The sequence below is a fragment of the Sturnus vulgaris genome, chromosome 19, assembly GCF_052056855.1.
Source record: "Sturnus vulgaris isolate bStuVul1 chromosome 19, bStuVul1.hap1, whole genome shotgun sequence".
In the NCBI taxonomy this organism is placed as follows: domain Eukaryota; kingdom Metazoa; phylum Chordata; class Aves; order Passeriformes; family Sturnidae; genus Sturnus; species Sturnus vulgaris.
Window position 1 is genome coordinate 8,892,693 of NC_142261.1, and position 19,214 is coordinate 8,911,906.

General features: G+C 44.8%; 1 protein-coding gene across 1 annotated transcript in view; it reads left to right on the plus strand.

Moving 5' to 3' along the window:
- Positions 1–18,206, plus strand: part of MED13L (mediator complex subunit 13L) — a 168,831-nt gene extending 150,625 nt beyond the window's left edge. Inside the window, exons 21-31 of the mRNA XM_014894595.2 lie at positions 605–1,052; positions 2,339–2,558; positions 4,849–5,037; positions 6,394–6,617; positions 7,061–7,203; positions 8,062–8,220; positions 9,437–9,613; positions 11,744–11,898; positions 13,744–13,905; positions 14,210–14,322; positions 15,361–18,206. Of these exons, the coding sequence (XP_014750081.2) occupies positions 605–1,052; positions 2,339–2,558; positions 4,849–5,037; positions 6,394–6,617; positions 7,061–7,203; positions 8,062–8,220; positions 9,437–9,613; positions 11,744–11,898; positions 13,744–13,905; positions 14,210–14,322; positions 15,361–15,493 (2,123 nt within the window). The 3' untranslated portion in view covers positions 15,494–18,206. The remainder of the gene's footprint in view (positions 1–604; positions 1,053–2,338; positions 2,559–4,848; positions 5,038–6,393; positions 6,618–7,060; positions 7,204–8,061; positions 8,221–9,436; positions 9,614–11,743; positions 11,899–13,743; positions 13,906–14,209; positions 14,323–15,360) is intronic.
- Positions 18,207–19,214: the final 1,008 nt, after the last annotated feature.

Sequence of the window (19,214 nt, forward strand, 5' to 3'; positions counted from 1 at the left end):
CAGGGGCAGAAGATCAGGTGCTGGTGTCCTTGGTGCCTGGGGCCTCAGTCTGCTGTGTTTGGATCCTTGGAACCACAAGACCCTGAAGGCACTTTCTCCTCTGAACCAGCATTGGAAACTTCTCTGCTGGTGATTTACACCATCTCGGGCAGCAAATAAATAATAAATATTCATTTATCACTGTGGTATCTCACAGCAGAAATAACTACATTAAAGTTTGCCATGACTGTAGCTCAGATATAAACGACTGTAAGGTTTCCAGCCTGACAGAAATAACCTGTCAGAGACTGCCGAGCTTGGCACTATACAGTGCAGTTATTGCCACACAGTTTGGCCAGAGAGCAGAACGTATCAGTCCCAGCTTAAAGTCATAAAGCCCTGCAAAGTTCAGTCCTGGTTTTAAAGACAATTGATTCATATCAGTTCAAACTCATACCCTGAAAAATGGATTCCAAAGCGAACATTGTTCGTGGAGATTCCATTCTCTTAGCATTTGCATACTCTTAGAATGTTGTAGAAGTGCAGGGAGCGTCATCAGAGTTGCAGGTTGATGCAAGTTCCTTTGATCTGGCTGTCATTAATCTCTCTTTCCATGCTATTCCAGCACCTTACTTGGCCACCCTGCAGCTGGACAGCAGCCTCCTGCTGCCTCCCAAGTACCAAACGCCGGCTCCGAGCCAGCCGCAGGCAGCTCCCGGCAGCTCGGGACCCGCTCCCTCCAGCTCCTCCTCGTGTCTCTCGGCCGCGGCCGGGGCCCCTGCCACGGGCAGCTCCTTCAGCTCCACGCCCAGCGCGGGCACCACGAGCCTTCCGGCAGGGAGCGCCTCCTCCTCGGGCTCCTCGGTGCCACAGCTGTCAGCGTCCTCTGCCACGCCCGGCGCCAGCCAGATGGGCACATCCTCCACGCCGGGCTTCAGCGGCAACGCCGGCTCGGGCCAGAGCAGCGGCGCCGCGGGAGGCACGGCCGAGCGCTCGCAGGGCAGCGCGGGCCCCGGGGCAGACACCGAGCCCGGCCCCAACCTACCACAGCAGCAGCAAGAGGGACAGGAAGGGTAAGTGAAGTGCTTGTGTGGCTCAATGTGCTGCTCACTGATCCCCTGTCCTGTGCTCAGATAGCCCCTAAGCCTTAGGGGAACCCTTCAAAGGAGAGGCCCCTCTGACAGGTGCAGCACAGCCGAGCAGGTGGGAGCAGAGCAGGACCTGTTCCTGTTGAAGCAGTCACTGACAAAGGGGAGCAGGAAAAAACGCCCAGCCCCTTTTTCATCACAGGAATCCCAGCCTGATTGAGCTGCATGGATGTGGAGCTGCCTTGGGCCCCTCCACCTGCCCTGTCCTTGCAGCACCAGGAGCACGTGGGGGTGTCAGGGCCTGTGCCACACCTGTGGCTCGGCACTTGCAGGTACCCCATGGAGCTGAGTGCCTCTTGCTCCGTCACACCTGCAACATTAACAGATGCAAAATGCAAGCCATGATTTTTTTTCCCAATTCTTTTGCATTGCAGGTGTTGTTTTGCAAGCGGGCACACTGTGAGGTCAGGAGACACAATTGTAGTCCTGTTACTTAATATAAATTTAGGCAGCACAACTTTTTTAAAGACTTCATTATGAATAGCCATCCATCACATAAAATTAAGAAAAGGTTTTTTAGCATTGTATGTAAGTAACTTTCTAAGGCAGCATGTTTTTCATTATTCTCATAATAATGCACATTGCTGATAGTCCTGGTGTGTGTTACAGAGAGGGAAACACCCACATCCTGCTGTAGCTGGGCTGGTCCTTGAGACATCTGTTCCCTGATCTGTGCAAAACACCCTTTGAACAGCTGCAGGGGCTTCTGACAGAGGCTGAGCTGCTTTCATCACTTACAGATGTTGAGCCTGTCTCTCCTGGCTGAGGCATGGGAGGAGCATTTTACCTAGTAAGAAGTTCTCAATTGCTCGTTCTGTTACCAGTGGAGCCTTCCCTGGACCTGAGCAGGACTCTAGGCTCCATGAATTGCTTTGGCACTTCTAAATTCCTACTCTCCCCCTTCCACTTCTCCCTAAAGCAAACCCTAAACTGCACCAAAACCCAAACATGCAGCTACATGAAAAGACACACAGCTAAGGAGTCAACTTTTCCACATTCTTCAGGTCAAAGCTGTTCTGATGGCATTCAATGAGATGCTGTTAGACGGTATGGTACCTTTAATGCCTAATTAACTGCTATTTTGGATTAGGAGCTGCTGTGAGCACAACTCATCTCAATACCTGTTCTCATGGGTTTTAGCTTTGCTTTCCTTCCCCCGGCCCAGCCTGGTGCAGACACAAGCAGTACTGACCCTGTGTCTCTGCCCCCAGCACGTCGGAGCGGGAGCGCATCGGGATCCCCACGGAGCCGGACGCTGCCGACAGCAACGCCTACCCCCCTGCTGTGGTCATCTACATGGTGGATCCCTTCACCTACACTGCTGATGAGGAGTCTGCCTCCACCAACTTCTGGCTCCTGAGCCTCATGAGATGCTACACAGAAATGTTGGACAACTTGCCTGAGAATATGAGGAATTCTTTCATTCTCCAGGTAATTCTGCCTTCTGCTGTATCCTCACACTGAGACTCTGTCACAGCACATCTGTGATATGGGCACTGTGCTAAAAGAGATAAATGAGAAATAATGCATAAAATGTAGGTGGCATTTACAAATTATTTTGTTGACAGTACAAATCCATATATTAAAACAACCCCTTGTGTTTGTTTTGATGAGGAAATTAATTACAGCAGCCACAGTATCCCTGCATTGAATCTGTCCCGTGGTCCCAGCAATCCTATTTGCTCAATGCTTCCTGGAGAGGGATTTCAATTATTTAAGTTGTAACTTGAGTTGCCATTGCCAAAACTGGCCAGTTGCTCCTTTGATTTCTTTACATGTTGAGTCGTTTGCTGTTTATATTCCCTTGATTTATACTATTTAATCCAAAAGAAATACATGAAGCCAGACATTTAATGTATAATATGACTATTGTATTGTTATTATCTGCTTCTTAAAAATAATTTACCATGTAACTTGGCATATAAAAACAGTTACTTACTATGGAATTGCTGAAGAATTGAATTTGTGCAGCCAGAGGCAGTTCTTGGCCTCCTGCCCAGGCTGGCTGCATTTTGCCAGGCCTCCTGTCACAGAGGCTGAGCCTCAATCAATGTGGGGGCAATGGGAGGCCAGAGGGCACAGGCAGGAACAGTGTGGGAAGGATTTCTGTGCACCTTATCCATGTCTGCTCACCTTGGTTTAAAGGTATTTCAAATTTGTTTTAAAAAATTAAAAGTTCTTGTGTCTCAGTTTGGGCATGGAAAACTTGTTTTTGATAGTTTCTGGCCTCACTGTCCCCTGAAAGGAAGGGGGAAACTGTCACCAAAATATTTCAGGCTTGGGGATGAACTGGAAATCACATCCACAACTTCATATTGTAGTAGGCTGCAGGCAGCTGATTGATCCAGACCTGGAGATACTAAAACCAAAGCAGCCACTGATACCACGGTGTCTGAAACACAAGAACCATGTAACCTCTGCACTGCCATTGGAGCTGAGGCTGTAGCACACTGACCCTTTTTCTCAGTGCTGTTTGTTTCCACATTCACTTTTTGTTCCTCAAACTACATTTTGCCAGTTTAAGTCAAAACAGCAATTTTCTCTAAGTCAAGGGAAACATGATCCAGTTTCAGCACTGTATTCTCACAGCTGTACTACAGCACACACAACATGCAGTTACTTCAAAATAAATCAAACCCAAATGTTTGCAGCTTTATTACCGTTCCTGTACAGAGGGGGAGGCTCAGCTTCTGAAATCCTTGGGTAAAGCTGGCTTTTAAAAACACACAGGCACATTTAGTAAGCAGAATGTGCTGCCAAGGTTCTGAAGGTTCAAGCAAGAACCATAAAGTAATAAAAGTTTTGTGACACTTAAATTTTATTACTACTGAAAATATTTGTTGAAAGAATATGTTTGAGTCCTGTAGTGGTAGCTACAATGTAAATGTTTTATATTGACATCTTCTGCTCCAAAGATCTCACTGTAGAAGGAAAGATACTTCAACAGCCACAAGTGGTATTTGTACAATAAAACCAGTAGATAAAAACAGTGAGGTTACAAGGATTTAATTCTAATTTCAAAATAGGTTTGATCAGACTTTGTTTCCTTCTGAAGGAGTGTTGTACCATTTCTCCTTCCTGCTTTTGTTGTGTAGTTGGGTCTTAACCCCCAAACTCATCTCCCAGGCAAATCTCCCTGTAGCTCTGGTTCTTGCTGTCAAACTTGTGAATCCTTCTGGGCTTCTTCCCATGACTTTCTGAAACAAATAAACTGAGCAGCAGCTGAGGCTGCTGAGCTTCCACTGGAAACTAAATTGAAAAGGGGAAACAACCCCACAAATAATTGTAACTGAATCTTAATTGTGCCCTCTACACCCCTCTCTAAGGATGACACCATAATGCCAATTTCCACAAAGGCAGCAAACAATTCCCAACCCTGACCATGAGCCATGGAGCCAAACCTGTCTGAACACTGTTCAGGGTTTGTGTTCAGGTCACCTGCAAGTGAAGATACTGCCCACAAAAACACTTCGAAAAAAATTCAGGGTGTTTGAATGCAGGTGTTTGGGTTTTATGGATTAAAATTCACTCTCATTGTGATGGAAGGAGTTTTGTCCCAGAGAGTGCAGTCCCTGCCAAGGAACCTGTAATGCAAATCGTGGAGCATCCCAAAGTGTGCTGTGTGTTCAGTGACTAATGACTGTGTGGATCTGGTTGGATATTGATGAGCAACTCCTGGAAGGCTCTCAGCCCTGTTTTATTGTGTGTCTGAATTCCACAGATTGTGCCTTGCCAGTACATGCTGCAGACAATGAAGGATGAACAGGTTTTCTACATTCAGCACTTGAAGTCTCTGGCGTTCTCTGTGTACTGTCAGTGCAGGAGGCCCCTGCCCACACAGATCCACATCAAGTCCCTCACAGGCTTTGGGCCAGCTGCCAGCATTGAGATGACCCTCAAAAATCCTGAGGTTGGTATTGGTGGCAAGAAAATCCAAGTCTGTTAATAAACGGTAACCACTTTCCACAAATATCAAAAAGTAGAGAAAATACTTGCTGGGGGATTTTTTTCAAAGTATAGAAGATAATGATGATATAAAGGGAAAAGGCGAGCTAATATGGAATAGAAAATAATAACAAAAACATCAGGCTAACTTTCTTTCTAAACATTTTAAGCTTCTGGTTTTGAGTCATAAAATAAAAGGTTAAAGTGTGAAAGAAGAGAAAATGAACATGGTTCACTGGGATTCTGAGTCATTTTGTGGTTTCAGTCTACAGTGCTCCAACCAGAGTTTAACTCAACTTTTATTTCTATTCACATATATATGCATATATATGAAGTAAGTTCCTGTGCCTAATTGCAGATGTTATATTAATTCCCTGAGGTAATGGAGAAATCCCCCTCTTCAATGAGCTTATCTTTTATCTATTTTAAGTAAATACTAAAGCCTTGATTCAGGAATTTCAGGGATTTCAAAGGAAGAATAATCCATCCTACTTTCTATGAATGTTTTGCATTCTTTGAAAGATAACTGTGAATATTTTATTTAAATCTAATGGACCAATTTACCTTGGCATAAAGTGCTGCTTAGGAGGGTTTAAAAACCTACTTGCAAAGCCAAACTTATTGGCATTTACTTACTGCATTTAATTAATCTCTATTTATTGCACTTTACACATTTGTTCTCAGTCTGCACTGCAGACTCCCAAACTTTGCTGAAGAATTAAGAAAAAATACCCTGACCATTTTTTAATTATGGAACATGTCTGGTGAGGCCCTTCCTGTGTGTTCTCCAGAGAGGAGTTCTAAGGCAAAGATGGGTTTGGGATGCCCATGTGGGAAGCAGCTTTGCAGAAGATGACCTGGAGATCCTGTTGGACATGATGGATGTCCCAAGGAGCAGCAGTTGGGCTGCCTTTGGAAGATACTGCAGCACAACCAGGGAGGTGCTTGCTCTCCTCCCTTCTGGGCTCCTCAGAACAAGAAACTCAGATGCACTGGAGCAAATCCAGCCAAGGGCCTAAAGATGATTAAGGGACAGAAGTGGGTTTAAACTCCTGCCTGTTTCAGAGACTGGTCCAAAGACTGCTTTCATACCCTGGGTTACCTGTACATAAAAAGAAATCTTTAGATAGGTTTGAAGTGCATCAGCTTTAACTGCAGCAGTGAATTGTCTATAACCCCCCTTTTCCCAATCTCCCTCCTCACTAGGAATGCTTTGAATTTACTCGTTTCAAGTTTGCCTGTCTCTGTACTTGCTGCCAGTGTGTGTGTGTTCCTTGTGTTTATGATCTATCAGCTGATGGTTGTGCTGACTCTGTTGCAGAGGCCCAGCCCAATCCAGCTGTACTCACCTCCTTTCATCCTGGCCCCCATCAAAGACAAGCAGACAGAGCTGGGAGAGACATTTGGAGAGGCCAGTCAGAAATACAACGTGCTCTTTGTCGGGTACTGCCTGTCCCATGACCAGCGCTGGCTCCTGGCGTCCTGCACCGACCTGCACGGGGAGCTGCTGGAGACCTGCATTGTCAACATCGACCTGCCCAGCAGGTACTCACTGCCCTTGGCTTCTCCCATGGATCCATGTCTGGAGTCATCCCTCACCAGCTCCTTGCACATCCCTGCCTTCCCCTTTCCTGCTCAGGAGATCATGCTGGTGTTACAGTGAGAACATTTCAGTTGGCACTTCTAGATTTTCCGATCTGCACAGGGAAAAGCAACTGAGTTACACTTGTTTTACAGTTTCTTTTACAACTGGTTTGTTTAAAAATATTCCCTTGAGGAACATCTGGTGTGTTGCTCAGCAGTTTGATGGCACTGCAGTAATAGTACTGAAAGCAGACACCTAGGTTTTACTTGTTAGTAGTAGTAAAAGGTAAGGTAGGGACTGCCCAGACCTCTGTAGAGGGTAAACAGTGACATAATTAGAACAGAAATCGGAATTTTGTCCTTGATTCTCCTCTCACTCTTGTTTGTAATTCCTTCCCTTCCAGGTCAAGGAGGAGCAAGTTGTCTGCCCGGAAGATTGGGCTGCAGAAGCTCTGGGAATGGTGTATTGGCATTGTCCAGATGACATCCTTGCCGTGGAGAGTCGTCATTGGGCGCCTGGGCCGGCTGGGCCACGGGGAGCTGAAAGGTGTGCAGTTGTCAGGGCTGCCACTCCCAGGGTGTGGAGTGGGACAGGGACCCAGGGTGCGAGGCAGAATGGCTCAGACCTGATCATAAACCTTTCAAACTAAAAAATTGAGAGTGATAATCACATAACCACAGAATTGTTTAGGTTGGAAAAGACCTCTGAGCTAATCAAGTCCAGCTGTTCCCCATGTCCCCAAGTGCTACATCCACACACCTTTTGAACACTTCCAGGGATGGGGACTCAGCCATTCCTCTCAGTTTTGCATAACCTGCAGACTTGCTGAGGGACCAAGTGAATCTGAGTATAAAAGTACCTGGCAGAGAAATCACCAGGATCCTTCAAACTGGAATTTCCTGGGCCATGACAGCATAGATTACAGGAGAGCTGGCTGCAGTCCTGCCCTGGCACTGAATTCCTGTATTGGTTTCCACAAAACTTTCCTTGTTTGTGCCCTGGGTCTTATGCTACTCCCTTGTGTTGTGCAGGATTTGCACACTGTCTTTCCAGGGGAAGTTGGAGGCCTTATCACATGCTAGAAAAAGTTCTGAATGAAGTTATCCTGACACAGGAATAGAGACAGGATTCAGTTGTGATTCCTCAAATGTTGCTAAACAAACAAAAAGGTCTTGGAAAAAAAAACGTGTTGAACAAAGGAAAGCCAAGAGACCCTGGAATAAAACATTCCACAGGAACTGCTCGGGCACCTATTCTGTGGGGCCAGACCCCTCATGTGCACAGGAGTCAGTCCTGAGGCATTTGGGATTAGGGAAGTGCCAAGTGTTGGGAATGTTTTGCTGTTTCCAGACGAGTGGTGGCTCTGCATGAGTTCTATCCTCCCATGGTGCTTTTCCCTTGCAGACTGGAGCATCCTGCTCGGGGAGTGCTCCCTGCAGACAATCAGCAAGCAGCTGAAGGAGGTTTGCCGCATGTGTGGCATCTCTGCAGCAGATTCCCCCTCCATCCTCAGTGCCTGCCTCGTTGCCATGGAGCCACAGGGATCATTCGTGGTGATGCCAGGTATGTTTTAGCCAACCATGGCAATGCCAGCAAAACTGTTCTTTATCACATTTCACACTCGGGCACCATAATCTTGGGATTTCTGTGAAGAACTTGACTAGCATGGCTGTGTGTGGCAGACAATAGGTTGAGCCAGTGGAATTCCCCAAAATACCAGAGAGAGAGAGATGCTATGTGGGGAGAGCAGTCTCCTGAGGGAAGGTGACTGTGGGCCACTGCCAAAGTGCTGATCTGTTCCCTGGGGAGGCCATGGGCTCACGCAGCCCAGTTCCCATGGGCTGGAAGTTGTGTCACAGACACCCTCATGCACAGAGGAGGCTGCAGTGGGAATGAGTAGGAGCCTGTGGAAATGGGAATAAGAATAAGCCCACTTGCCTTCTCACATGCTGAAGTTAGTTAGGGAGTTCACTTACAACCAGCAGTCCGTGAGCTTAAGTTGAAGTAAATTTTAATTAATTTAATATTCCCTTTGTTGTTTTACCTAAGCACGTACTTTTTAATGTATGTGGTGACACATCCTTAACATATCCTTACAAACCACTCTGGGTTTTTTAAGTTTGCAAAGAAAAGACTAATACAGAGCAGAATTAATTGAGCTTGAAAATTACTTACCATGTTGCATATTTTCAAAGCAGAGATTTTGTAATGTGAGAAAACAGATGGCAAATGAAGGTTTTTTCATATCACAGTAAAACAGAAGGAAAGACCCAAATCCTTCAACAAAATTTTTTTTCTTTAGATCCTGACACATAACTAGATCAACAGCGAGCAAAAATTAGGTTAAAATTGAAGGTGCTGGTTAAATACTGCAGAAAAGGTGTCTCTGCATTGACTATTTGTACCTTCCAAGTTAATTGTTGGTTAATAATTGAGAAGAATAGAGGAGGAGGAGAGAGAAGCTTTATTGTTGTGTGGCTTTATTTTTGTGTTTGTGTGGGGTGTATTTCATAATTCTATTGAGATGTGCATGAAAAATCAATTTAACTTGCTCATTTAACAAGTAAATATTTGATTAAGGGGCAGGAGAATGACAGGAGAGGTGGGGCTGGTGGTCTTAATGTCAGGCTGTTGCAGCAATGTAATCTTTTGAAGATAAGGCCCTTCAGCCGTGTCTGTGAAGTTTGCAGGGCAGGCGGGGTTGGCAGAGGTGTCCCTGGACACAGCAGGTGTTTGGGAGGCGATGCAGTGACCCCTGTGCCATTTCCTGTCCCCACAGACGCGGTGACGATGGGCTCGGTGTTCGGGCGCAGCACGGCGCTGAACCTGCAGTCGTCCCAGCTCAACACCCCCCAGGACGCCTCCTGCACACACATCCTGGTGTTCCCCACCTCTGCCACCATTCAGGTGGCACCTGCAAATTACCCCAACGAGGATGGCTTCAGCCCCACCAACGGTGAGTGGGAGGGGAATCCCTTGGGGCCTTTCCAGGGTGTCAGCAGAGCTGAGCTGGGCAGGGATAAACCCCCGAGGGGGCCAGGGCTCTGCACAGACCCCACACCACCCCGGTAAGGGAACCATGCAGGGCTTTAGCTATAGGGGGAGACTCTGTGCTTTTCTCTGAGTGTGTTTTCAGAGTCACACTGGTTATTCCCAAAGGGACATGGAGCAGCCAATGCACCAAGTGGCACAGTCCACAATGTGCTTTGTTTTGTTGTGACTTGCTTGGGCCAGCTGCTGTTCTCCAATCGTGCTTCATATTGTGCCCTGTTGTGTGCAGAGCTGACAGGAAGGAGGCACTTGTGGTTGAGTAGGGAAAATAGCCCAACCTGAGATTCCCTGGTGCCTCCAGAGTGCTTTTAAATTGAACCTGCAATCTGAGTCAGCAAGACTCTGGTTAATGCTTTATATACAAATAAGCATTTTCCTTCTTTGTCCCAAATCCTTTAAATGAGTGCAAAGCAATTTAAACCAAGAGTAGCTACAAACATGTACAGTGGCTGTATTAATGAGGAGGGCAGCTGGGCTAGAGAGAAAGGCAGGCTACTGCTTTTAAGGCTTTGGTCTGTCCCTCCTGGAATGTCCTAGGGCCTCTGAAGGGAAGTTGCCCCTCTCAATCCCTGTCCCAGGAGGCACTGGGATCCCTCCCGAGCACAACAAACATTAACCTGCATTAACCTGCCCGTTGGTGCTGCAGATGTTAATTAGAGTCAGGTACAAGAATGGCCTTTTCCAAAATGGTGTTAAATTTAATTTTCTTAACTCTGCTCTACTTAATGATTAAGCTGCATCCTATGCCATTAGCGAGCTCATTTCTGCTCTGGGGGCCAAGCAGAGCATGATATTAGCTCTGGTTTGTTTACTGAGGCTGTAGGACACAAGTTAATAAACTTCAGTTAAAGCATTGCTCTGGCAATCCAGAGGTTCTCTTTGGGGGATGAAGGAAAAGAACTACCTGCCTATTTCAATACTGGGGTTTCAGGTGAAATTAGTTCAAGACACTTATACTTTTCCATTTTATACAGCGTAAATTCATCTTTTTCAAGAGAAATTGTTATTTATTATATGTAGGATGCATTACTTCTATTAAGGGCTTTGTGTTTTAGTATAAATTTGGTTGCAATTCTAATCAATGCAGTTAATTCAGACAACTCCCACTGTCCCTGTCTACCCACTAAAATGTACTTTAAATGTCATTATACACTTGGAGATTTCTTTGCCTGCTGAGAAATCTGGGTAAGAAAAACCCCTCTAGACTAAGATTGTTTCAATTTAGATTGTGATCTAAACTGTGATGCTGTAATTTTTGGCTGTGTTCATGGTGCGTTATCCTTCCCTCCCATAACTTACTCAGGGTATTGTAACCTGTGTGCAGATGATGAGTGTTGGAATGCACAAGGCAAACACGTCTTCCCTGTATCTTTAGCCCTCCCCACATACTAACATAAACCAAATTAATCCAGCCAGTTATGCTAACAAGATGTGTGGAACTCCTGAGATGAAAGTGGGATATGAAGGCTGCTTTTTTGGGGATCCTGGTGCAGTGTCTGAAAGGATCACGAGTCCCTTGCTGTGAGCAGGGCCTTAGTGCCCTCACAGATTCCAGGGCAGTTTCCCTGGAGCTGCCAGGGCTGTTCCCAGAGGCTGGAGCTGGGGTGCAGCTCTGGGAGCCTGAGGAGCAGCACTTGTGGCAGCAGCACATGGAGCTGTGTATGATGATTCCAAGTGTTTTGTTAAGGGGTCTCTGTGACCAACTGCACAGAAGTGTCAGTTGCTCAGTTACAAAAATCAGTCTGGATTTTATGGAGGTGCTACGATGGGAATTCTGTTCACTCTGTTCACTGCTAAAATTCATTATCACAATAGCTGCCTGCCAACTCTCCCTTTCATATCTGTGGTTGCAGTCAAGGGTTCTAAGGGGGATTAAACAGTAAAGTCTTTATCTCTGCTTTCATCTGTCTTAGGAGTATGTAAAAGAAGAAAGGGAATGATAATAAATTAAAGGGAAAGGTAATAAATTTTAAAAAATTATTGGAGAAAAGAGTATAGTACATTGAAAATTATTTTCCTTTCTTTTCCTTTTCAGATGACATGTTTGACCTCCCATTCCCAGATGACATGGACAATGACATTAGAATTTTGATAACAGGGAATCTTCACTCTTCACCAAATTCCTCCCCAGTTCCTTCTCCTGGATCACCATCTGGCACTGGAGTGGGATCTCACTACCATCACAGTAGGGTAAGGCTCTGGAGCACCATATGGCACATGCTGCTTAAAATAAAATATAAAGAAAGACCCAGATCCTCCAAAACATCTTTTTCCTTTGGATCCTGACACATAATAAGGTCAACAGCAGGCAAAAATTATGTTAAAATTGAAGGTTAAATACTGCTGGAGGTGTCTCTGCATTGGCTGTTTGCACCCTCCAAGTTAATTTTTGGTAGATAATTGAGGGGGAGAGGGCAGGAGGAGAGTAGCTTTATTTTTGTGTGGCACAGCCATAGCCGATGACCCTGTACAGATTTAATCTGTACTCATCCATTCTTTCCTGGAAAATCCTATGGAATGTCCCTGGAACGAAGTGACAAGTCTTTGAGAGAAGGGAAACTGTGATAGCCCTGTTCTCGTGGATTTCAGGGAGGCAAAAGGGAGAGAATTCTCCCAGTGATGAAACTCTGCCAATGGAAACTCTGCAGGTGCTGGATGGTTATGGAGATGTTGTTTTCTTAGGAATATTTAGCCCAGAGCAAACAGCATTTGGGAGTTATTTTTGTTTGAAGTGGCTTTTATAAAGTCAATTCCAACATCAGTGATTACTTAAAATGCAAATTATTTTTGGTAATTCAAGTTATTTTTTTTAATTGGCATAGCTTGGATCAGGTTTGATGGAACTCTTCCCTCCTACACTTTATCATGTAAGACTGAGCTGTTCTCTTAAAATGGTTTCCATCACAATTAGGTAGAAGTTTTATGCTTCACAAGTTTCTGTGAAGTTTTGTTCTAAAAGTATTAAGTTTAAAGTAGTAGTGTATTACTTCTTTATTAAATAATACAGAATTTTATGAGAGAAACAGGTTAACTTTTATACCATTTTTGACCAAGATGTCTCAAGATCAGAATTCCAACTCCGGAACATGACTGACCAAATGGTGGTAGTTTCACCCCTGGAAGTAGAAAGTCCTACCTGTATTTTCCTTGCAAACTCTGCCAAAATGCCTCAGTGCAGCTTTAATACAGTCAATGAGGGAGAAATGCCTCCTGTCTCAGCCACAGAAATGCTAATCCTGCATTTTGTGAGCTCAGTCCTCAACCACCTTGTGTGGATTGTACAACTCTCCCATCAAAGGCTTGATAACAGCACATTGCTGTCCCAGTTATTCAAACTGGTGTGTGGGCAAATGAAAACTTCTAAATTCTGCTGCCAAACCCTGCAGCCATAAATCACAACTCCTCACTCTCTCTCTCCCCAATTCCCTCAGCAATCCTTTCTGTCCCACTTGTATGCAGAGCTTGCTTTCAGTGGAGCTATATCCATTGGGAGCAGCCCTGGGAGGTTCATGGCCTGAGCCCAGAGGCCTGGACAAGCCCCTTCCAGCTGAACCTGAGTAATTCCCATTAACCATTAAGCCAGGCCTGGTAATTGCAGTGTAATGTTTGGCTTTAACAGAGCAGCAGTGTGTGATCATCCCCCCGTGGGCCCAGGGTCAGGGCAATAATTGATGGCTGGGCACCGGCCCCGTGTGCTGGGCTCCCAGTGCCACCTGCTCCAGGCTTTTTCCCCTGGATTCCTGTCCAGACACACTGCAAGGGTTTGGCAGGGAGGGATTTGTAATTGAGCTGCTTTCTGTGCAGTGGAATCTTTGCCTTTTTCTTTCAACCTATTGACATTTATGGATGAACTGCTCTACAGTGCATAAGCGTGGAGAACCCAACTGCAGGGGAATAAGGCAGGGCCTGGATAACTTTGACTGAGATTCCTGACTGACTAAAAGAGGGCTCATTTGTCACAGGACAGTAATTAGCAAATTAAGTCACCGTTCCAGGTGACAACACCCTCAGAGCTGCCTTTTCCCTGTGTTGCAGAGCCAAGGTGAACGTCTCCTCTCCAGGGAAGCCCCCGAAGAGCTGAAGCAGCAGCCTCTGGCTCTGGGATACTTTGTGTCGACTGCCAAAGCTGAGAACCTCCCGCAGTGGTTCTGGTCCTCCTGTCCTCAGGCACAGAACCAGTGTCCCCTCTTCCTGAAGGTTTGTCATACTCCACATGGAGCACTCATTATCCATTGCTATTTCCATGTCTTTAAAAGCTGCAATTGGAGTCTGTGGTGTCAGAGTGAACCTGAGACCTCCCAGTCCAGTTCTGCAGTTCTGGAAAATTCGAAATGTTCAAAAATGTTACCATTAATCTGGAAACACATGTGGTCATGGGGGGTTCAACACAGAATTGCCAACTTCCCACACTGTCCTGAGTGATTCACAATGGATGTTTCTTGGCAATCTTTAGCAAGTACCTGCTGTATGAGGAGTTAAGTTTTGCTCTTTCCCTCTGCAGGCCTCTCTCCATCACCACATCTCTGTAGCGCAGACAGACGAGCTTCTACCTGCGAGAAATTCTCAGCGAGTTCCTCACCCCCTCGACTCTAAAACTACATCAGATGTCTTGAGGTAACACCCTTTAGGTTTTCATTTCTGCCCTAAACATTTGGGGACTGAGCTTAGAGGTTTCAGAGTAACTTTTCCAACCTATCACAATTACTTGTCAGTTTTATCAGCACTTTTTAGCCTTGCCATACCCTATCTGTCTTGGGGCATTTCCTCCTCCTCCTCAGATGGCAGTGCAGGGCTTTGAGGGGGAATTCTGTGGGTTCCCTCTGCTGTTCACAATGATGCCAAGGAAACTCAGAACAGCTCAGCCTTGCCCGGGGGACATCATGGTTTGCCCCTCACCCAGACTGCTCTGTTCCCCTGGCATCTAATCTAAGCTGTGCCACTCATTATCTTACCTCACTGAACCAAATGGATCTGTAGGAGATAAAAGCACTGCCTGATACCACTGTGCTAGGACTGGGATATAAAGGAGACACTGTTCCTGAATGCATGCAGGGTGTGTGTTTTATTGTTCAGAATTATGTGGGGCCTGTTTGCTTCCATCCTACCTTTGGGGACTAGACACAGATCTGTGTGATGAGAGCACAGAGTGTGGGACACCCCAGGGAACAAACATCAGCAGGGAACAGAAATGTCTAATCTAAGGAAATTGGGGATGTACTATTCCAGAAGATCTGAATTTGCATCCTCTTGGAGGACTGAACTTTCACAGTGTCCCAGGTACTGAGTTAAAACAAGAATGCAATGGACAGGAAAGGATGAGATGCAACAGCCACAAGTTACAAGATGAGAAACTGTAATTAGATATAGGATCACAGGAACAGTGTGAGCAAATACAGGGTGCCCAGAGAGGCAGAGGTGTTCAGTCCCCAAGGCTTTGACAGCGGTGGCATTTTGAACCACTGTGAGTCCAGAATCTGTGTGTGTTTGGGAGGGCCTTCATGCAAATATTTCAGACATAGCAAAGCGAAATCCCCTGCTTTTCAGTGAGGTTCCTCCTTTGCCAACACACTGGCAGCAGTGTCAGGGTGTAGGTCCAGGAGAGCCCATGACCTCCCCCAGGGCAGGCTGTGATGTCTGTGCCTCGCTGTGCAGGTTTGTGCTGGAGCAGTACAACGCCCTGTCCTGGCTCACGTGTAACCCGGCCACGCAGGACCGCAGCTCCTGCCTGCCCGTGCACTTCGTGGTGCTCACCCAGCTCTACAACGCCATCATGAACATCCTGTAGGACACAACAAGCACTTGTTCTTCTGGCTGCTTCTCCCCTCCGCCCGGGAACGTGCCACGACCTGCAAAGAGCTCCGTTTGCTTCTCTTCAGACCAGTCCTGTGCTGTGCTTCTGTTCCTCCAAAAGCACATGTGAATTCTGCAGTGTTCAAAACTAAACTACCCATTAACATCTCTGGCAGCTTCAGTCCAAAATCTGGGAACATCCAAGAACAGTGAACACAGAGTAACCTCAAGCCAGTGTTAGTTTGGTGGCTCAGTAACTACTGGTCAGTGTGATTATTTTTTTTAATACTTTATTTTTTTAAGGAAGACTACAGGATCTTTTTGCATTAGGAACTGATAAAGACCCACGAGCAGTGTCAGCCCTGCGAGTAAAAACCACCTTGTAGCGACCGGTTCGGGTGTCTCATTGTTTGATCATCGTAAACGGGGACTTTGCAGGAGGAAAAAACCACAAACACAAAACCACACAGTTGTAGTCTCGTATAAATATTGGAGTTTTCTGTCTACCTGGAGTTCCTGTCAGAGTGGATTGGGATGAATGCATGCATTTGTTACCTGTCCATGTAGATATGAATGGTCTGGAGATACTTTATTTATTTTTAGGTTTGGGGAGGGATTAAATTATAAAGGACCAGGAACAGTAGAAATACCTTAAAAATCCAGCTCCGTTCCACTGTAGGGTTATTTATCTGCAGACCTCTCACTCTTCTGACCTGGAAATCAAAAGTAAAGCTCATAACAATCAAAGTCTGGGAAGGGAAGCATGTTCTGGTAAGGATATCTTGTATTTTAAGGAATTCTCCCCTGTGTTTAGCCTGGCTAAAGCAAGGACTGGCCAGTGTTTAATGAAGGATAACACTAGCTAAGGGAGAAGAGTGAGAGGGAGGTAGAGAGGAAAAATACTTTAAAGCCCAGTGCCAGGGCAAGTGGAAAGTGGTAAATTAATCTATTGTAGAGCTATGATTGAAATATATTTCCAGTAAATTTAGTGATGCTAGAAAAGTATTTACTGAAAGCCAAGTTGCCCTTTAATTCTGGGCAGACTCGTCCATGTACATATCCAAAAATATGGTTTTTGTTTACACTAAATCAGTCACAAATCTGGTGTATTTTTTCTGACTATAGGAATATTATTTCAAAGAAATAATTTTTAAAAATTATATCATTAAATTAGTACTTGAAGTTACACCACTGTGGTGGCAAAGTTACTTTGTTTAGTGAAATGATCGCCATTGGGAAGGTTAATGGCTAATTGAAGTATTTTTATGACTCCTTCATTCCAGGCTCCAAGGGGTTCCTATTCCAGCCCCATTCCCTCATTTCTGGGGGTGCACTGGGCAGCAGGAGGGGGCCAGGGTCAGGCACTTGGATCAGGCTTGGTGACCCCTCCCCTGGCTGTGAAGAAAAACTACCAAGTTTAGAGTTCTTCCAAAAGACTTTCATGTTCTGGTTAAAAAAAATTAAATTCTATGATTTTAAAAAGTATTTTTCTTGAGATAATGTAACATTTAAAACAAATTATATAAAATAATAAAAGAAAAAAAAAATAATTGCTTGTGTAATGAGAAGGTGAAGGCAGGAGAGGAACCTGTAAATGGATTATTTCCTTCCCTGCTCCACCCCTCCGTGTGGGTGTTCTCTTTGCAATGTATAGGTTAAAAAAAAATCTGATATCAAACCATTTGTATCTAATGTGTACAGTGTAAAATTGACTTTAAAAATATTGCAGTACTATTTTTTCTTAATCAGAAAAGAAAATTCTCAAGGCCTTTTGAAGAGCATAAAAAGATGAAGATTGTAAACTTGTATAAAAAATTTAACTTGGGGAGGAAAAAAATGTAAAGTAGACATTTGTAATCTTTTACCATTTGGGGGTTATTTGTTCCCAGGATTCATCTGAACTTTGGATTATTATTTTGCTTATTGTTTTTAAATGGGCCGTTTTTATCCAGGGGCGTTTCTTCCCCACAAACCTGGTTCTAAGCAAAAATTAGAAATTAAAAAAAGGGCAGCAAGGAGTAGTTTTCATCTGGTGTCTTTTATTTAATTTTTTTAAGTTAAGAGAAGCTGGTGACATATTTATACGTTTTTGTGCAAAATAAATGAATGGCAATAGATTTTAAAGAAAAATCTTATGTACTTCAGTGTGAAAAGTTCTGTATAATATTTCTCTTAAATATGCATTATTTTACTTGTGAGTTTTTTACTGAATTAATCTGAAATGTACAAGCCCTGGCTTTCCTACAGAGTGAAGAAAGTTATTATTTTTTTTTTTTTATTTCTAACTTTGGAAAATCATGCCTAAATCAGAATTATTATTACAGTTGTTTCAGCTAAAGGGAGTGGGAGGGTGGGGAATGTCCAGCATGCTTGTATGTATATTTCAGAACCTTTTTTAAATGTAAAAGCTGTACATTTCTGGGGAGTTCTGAATTTCTTTTTGTTTTCTTTTTTTTTTTCCTCTGAGCATTTTGCAGTGAGCTTCTTTTATATATAGCCGACAATTTGAAAGAAAACAAAAAAAAATGTGAAGTTCATTTTAAATCTACAGTATATCGCTGGTACAATACACTAAAAAAGACTTTGATAAAAAGAAACAATAATAATAAAAGACCTCCATTTTAAATGTCATTCATATATACCTTGTGGATGAGAGCTATATACTTTTACACACTTTTTTAGATGAATAAATTATTGAATTACTGAAACTGTTGGAGGAGTTTTATTCTTGTATTGAGCTCTGAGTTTTGGCATTCCCAGAAGAGGAATTGCAAGGTGCAGATCCAGGGATGTGAATGGAACAGGAATGAAATGTTTCAAACCATGGCTGCTGTGAGGGGAAATCGAGTGTCACTGATGCCAAGGATGGAAAATGCTGCCAGAGGGGTGGGTGGGAGCAGCCTGGGATCACCCAGTGCCACAGGAGCAGTGGCTGCTTTCCATGGGCAGCTCCAAACCCAGGGCTCCATCAGTGATGGCTGAACTTCTCCATGTGCAGCAGGTGAGTGTCCCACAGGAGCTGGTCAGGCCTGGCCCCTCTCCCTGCACAGGGACTGCCCTGATGAGGGACCAGAGCCATGGCCTCAGGCAGCCCAGAGGAGCTGCAGAACCCCCAGCCCACAGGAGCTGGATTCCCATGGTCCTTGTGGGTCCCTCCCAGCTCAGGATACTCTGGGATTCTGTGCTAATTGTGAATTCTGTGCTAAGTGTAGCTGCTGGGTTGGGCTCTTGGACACCAGGAGGCCTCTTCAGAGCGAGACACTCTGGGTTTAGCAGAGTCATTCCCAAACACAGAAGTGCCAAAAATGACATTTAATGAACAGCTGTGCCATCCCACAATGTGTGGGGGCTTGGAGCCAGCTGTGCCATCCCAGGCTGCAGGGACAGCCCCTGTTACAGCAGGGCTGGCTGGCAAAAGGGGATGGGGAAAATTCTGCAGACCCCCGGTGTTTCACAGCTGATCTTTGTGGTTCACTCCCTTAAAAAGTATCCTAAAAGAATTCATTTTCCATAACAGCTGGAGCCCCCATCAGCATGGCATGACAGCACCAGTGACTGGATGGAGGAACTGCCACTCCTTTCCATGGCTCTTTAATGGCCCTTTGGGATTTCCTCAGTAGATGTTAATTCTTGTCCACTTGAATTTTGGCGCATCTTAGTTCTGAATTTAGATAGTTACAAAAATAGTCCCTAAGATTTTACCTTTTTTTCTAAAC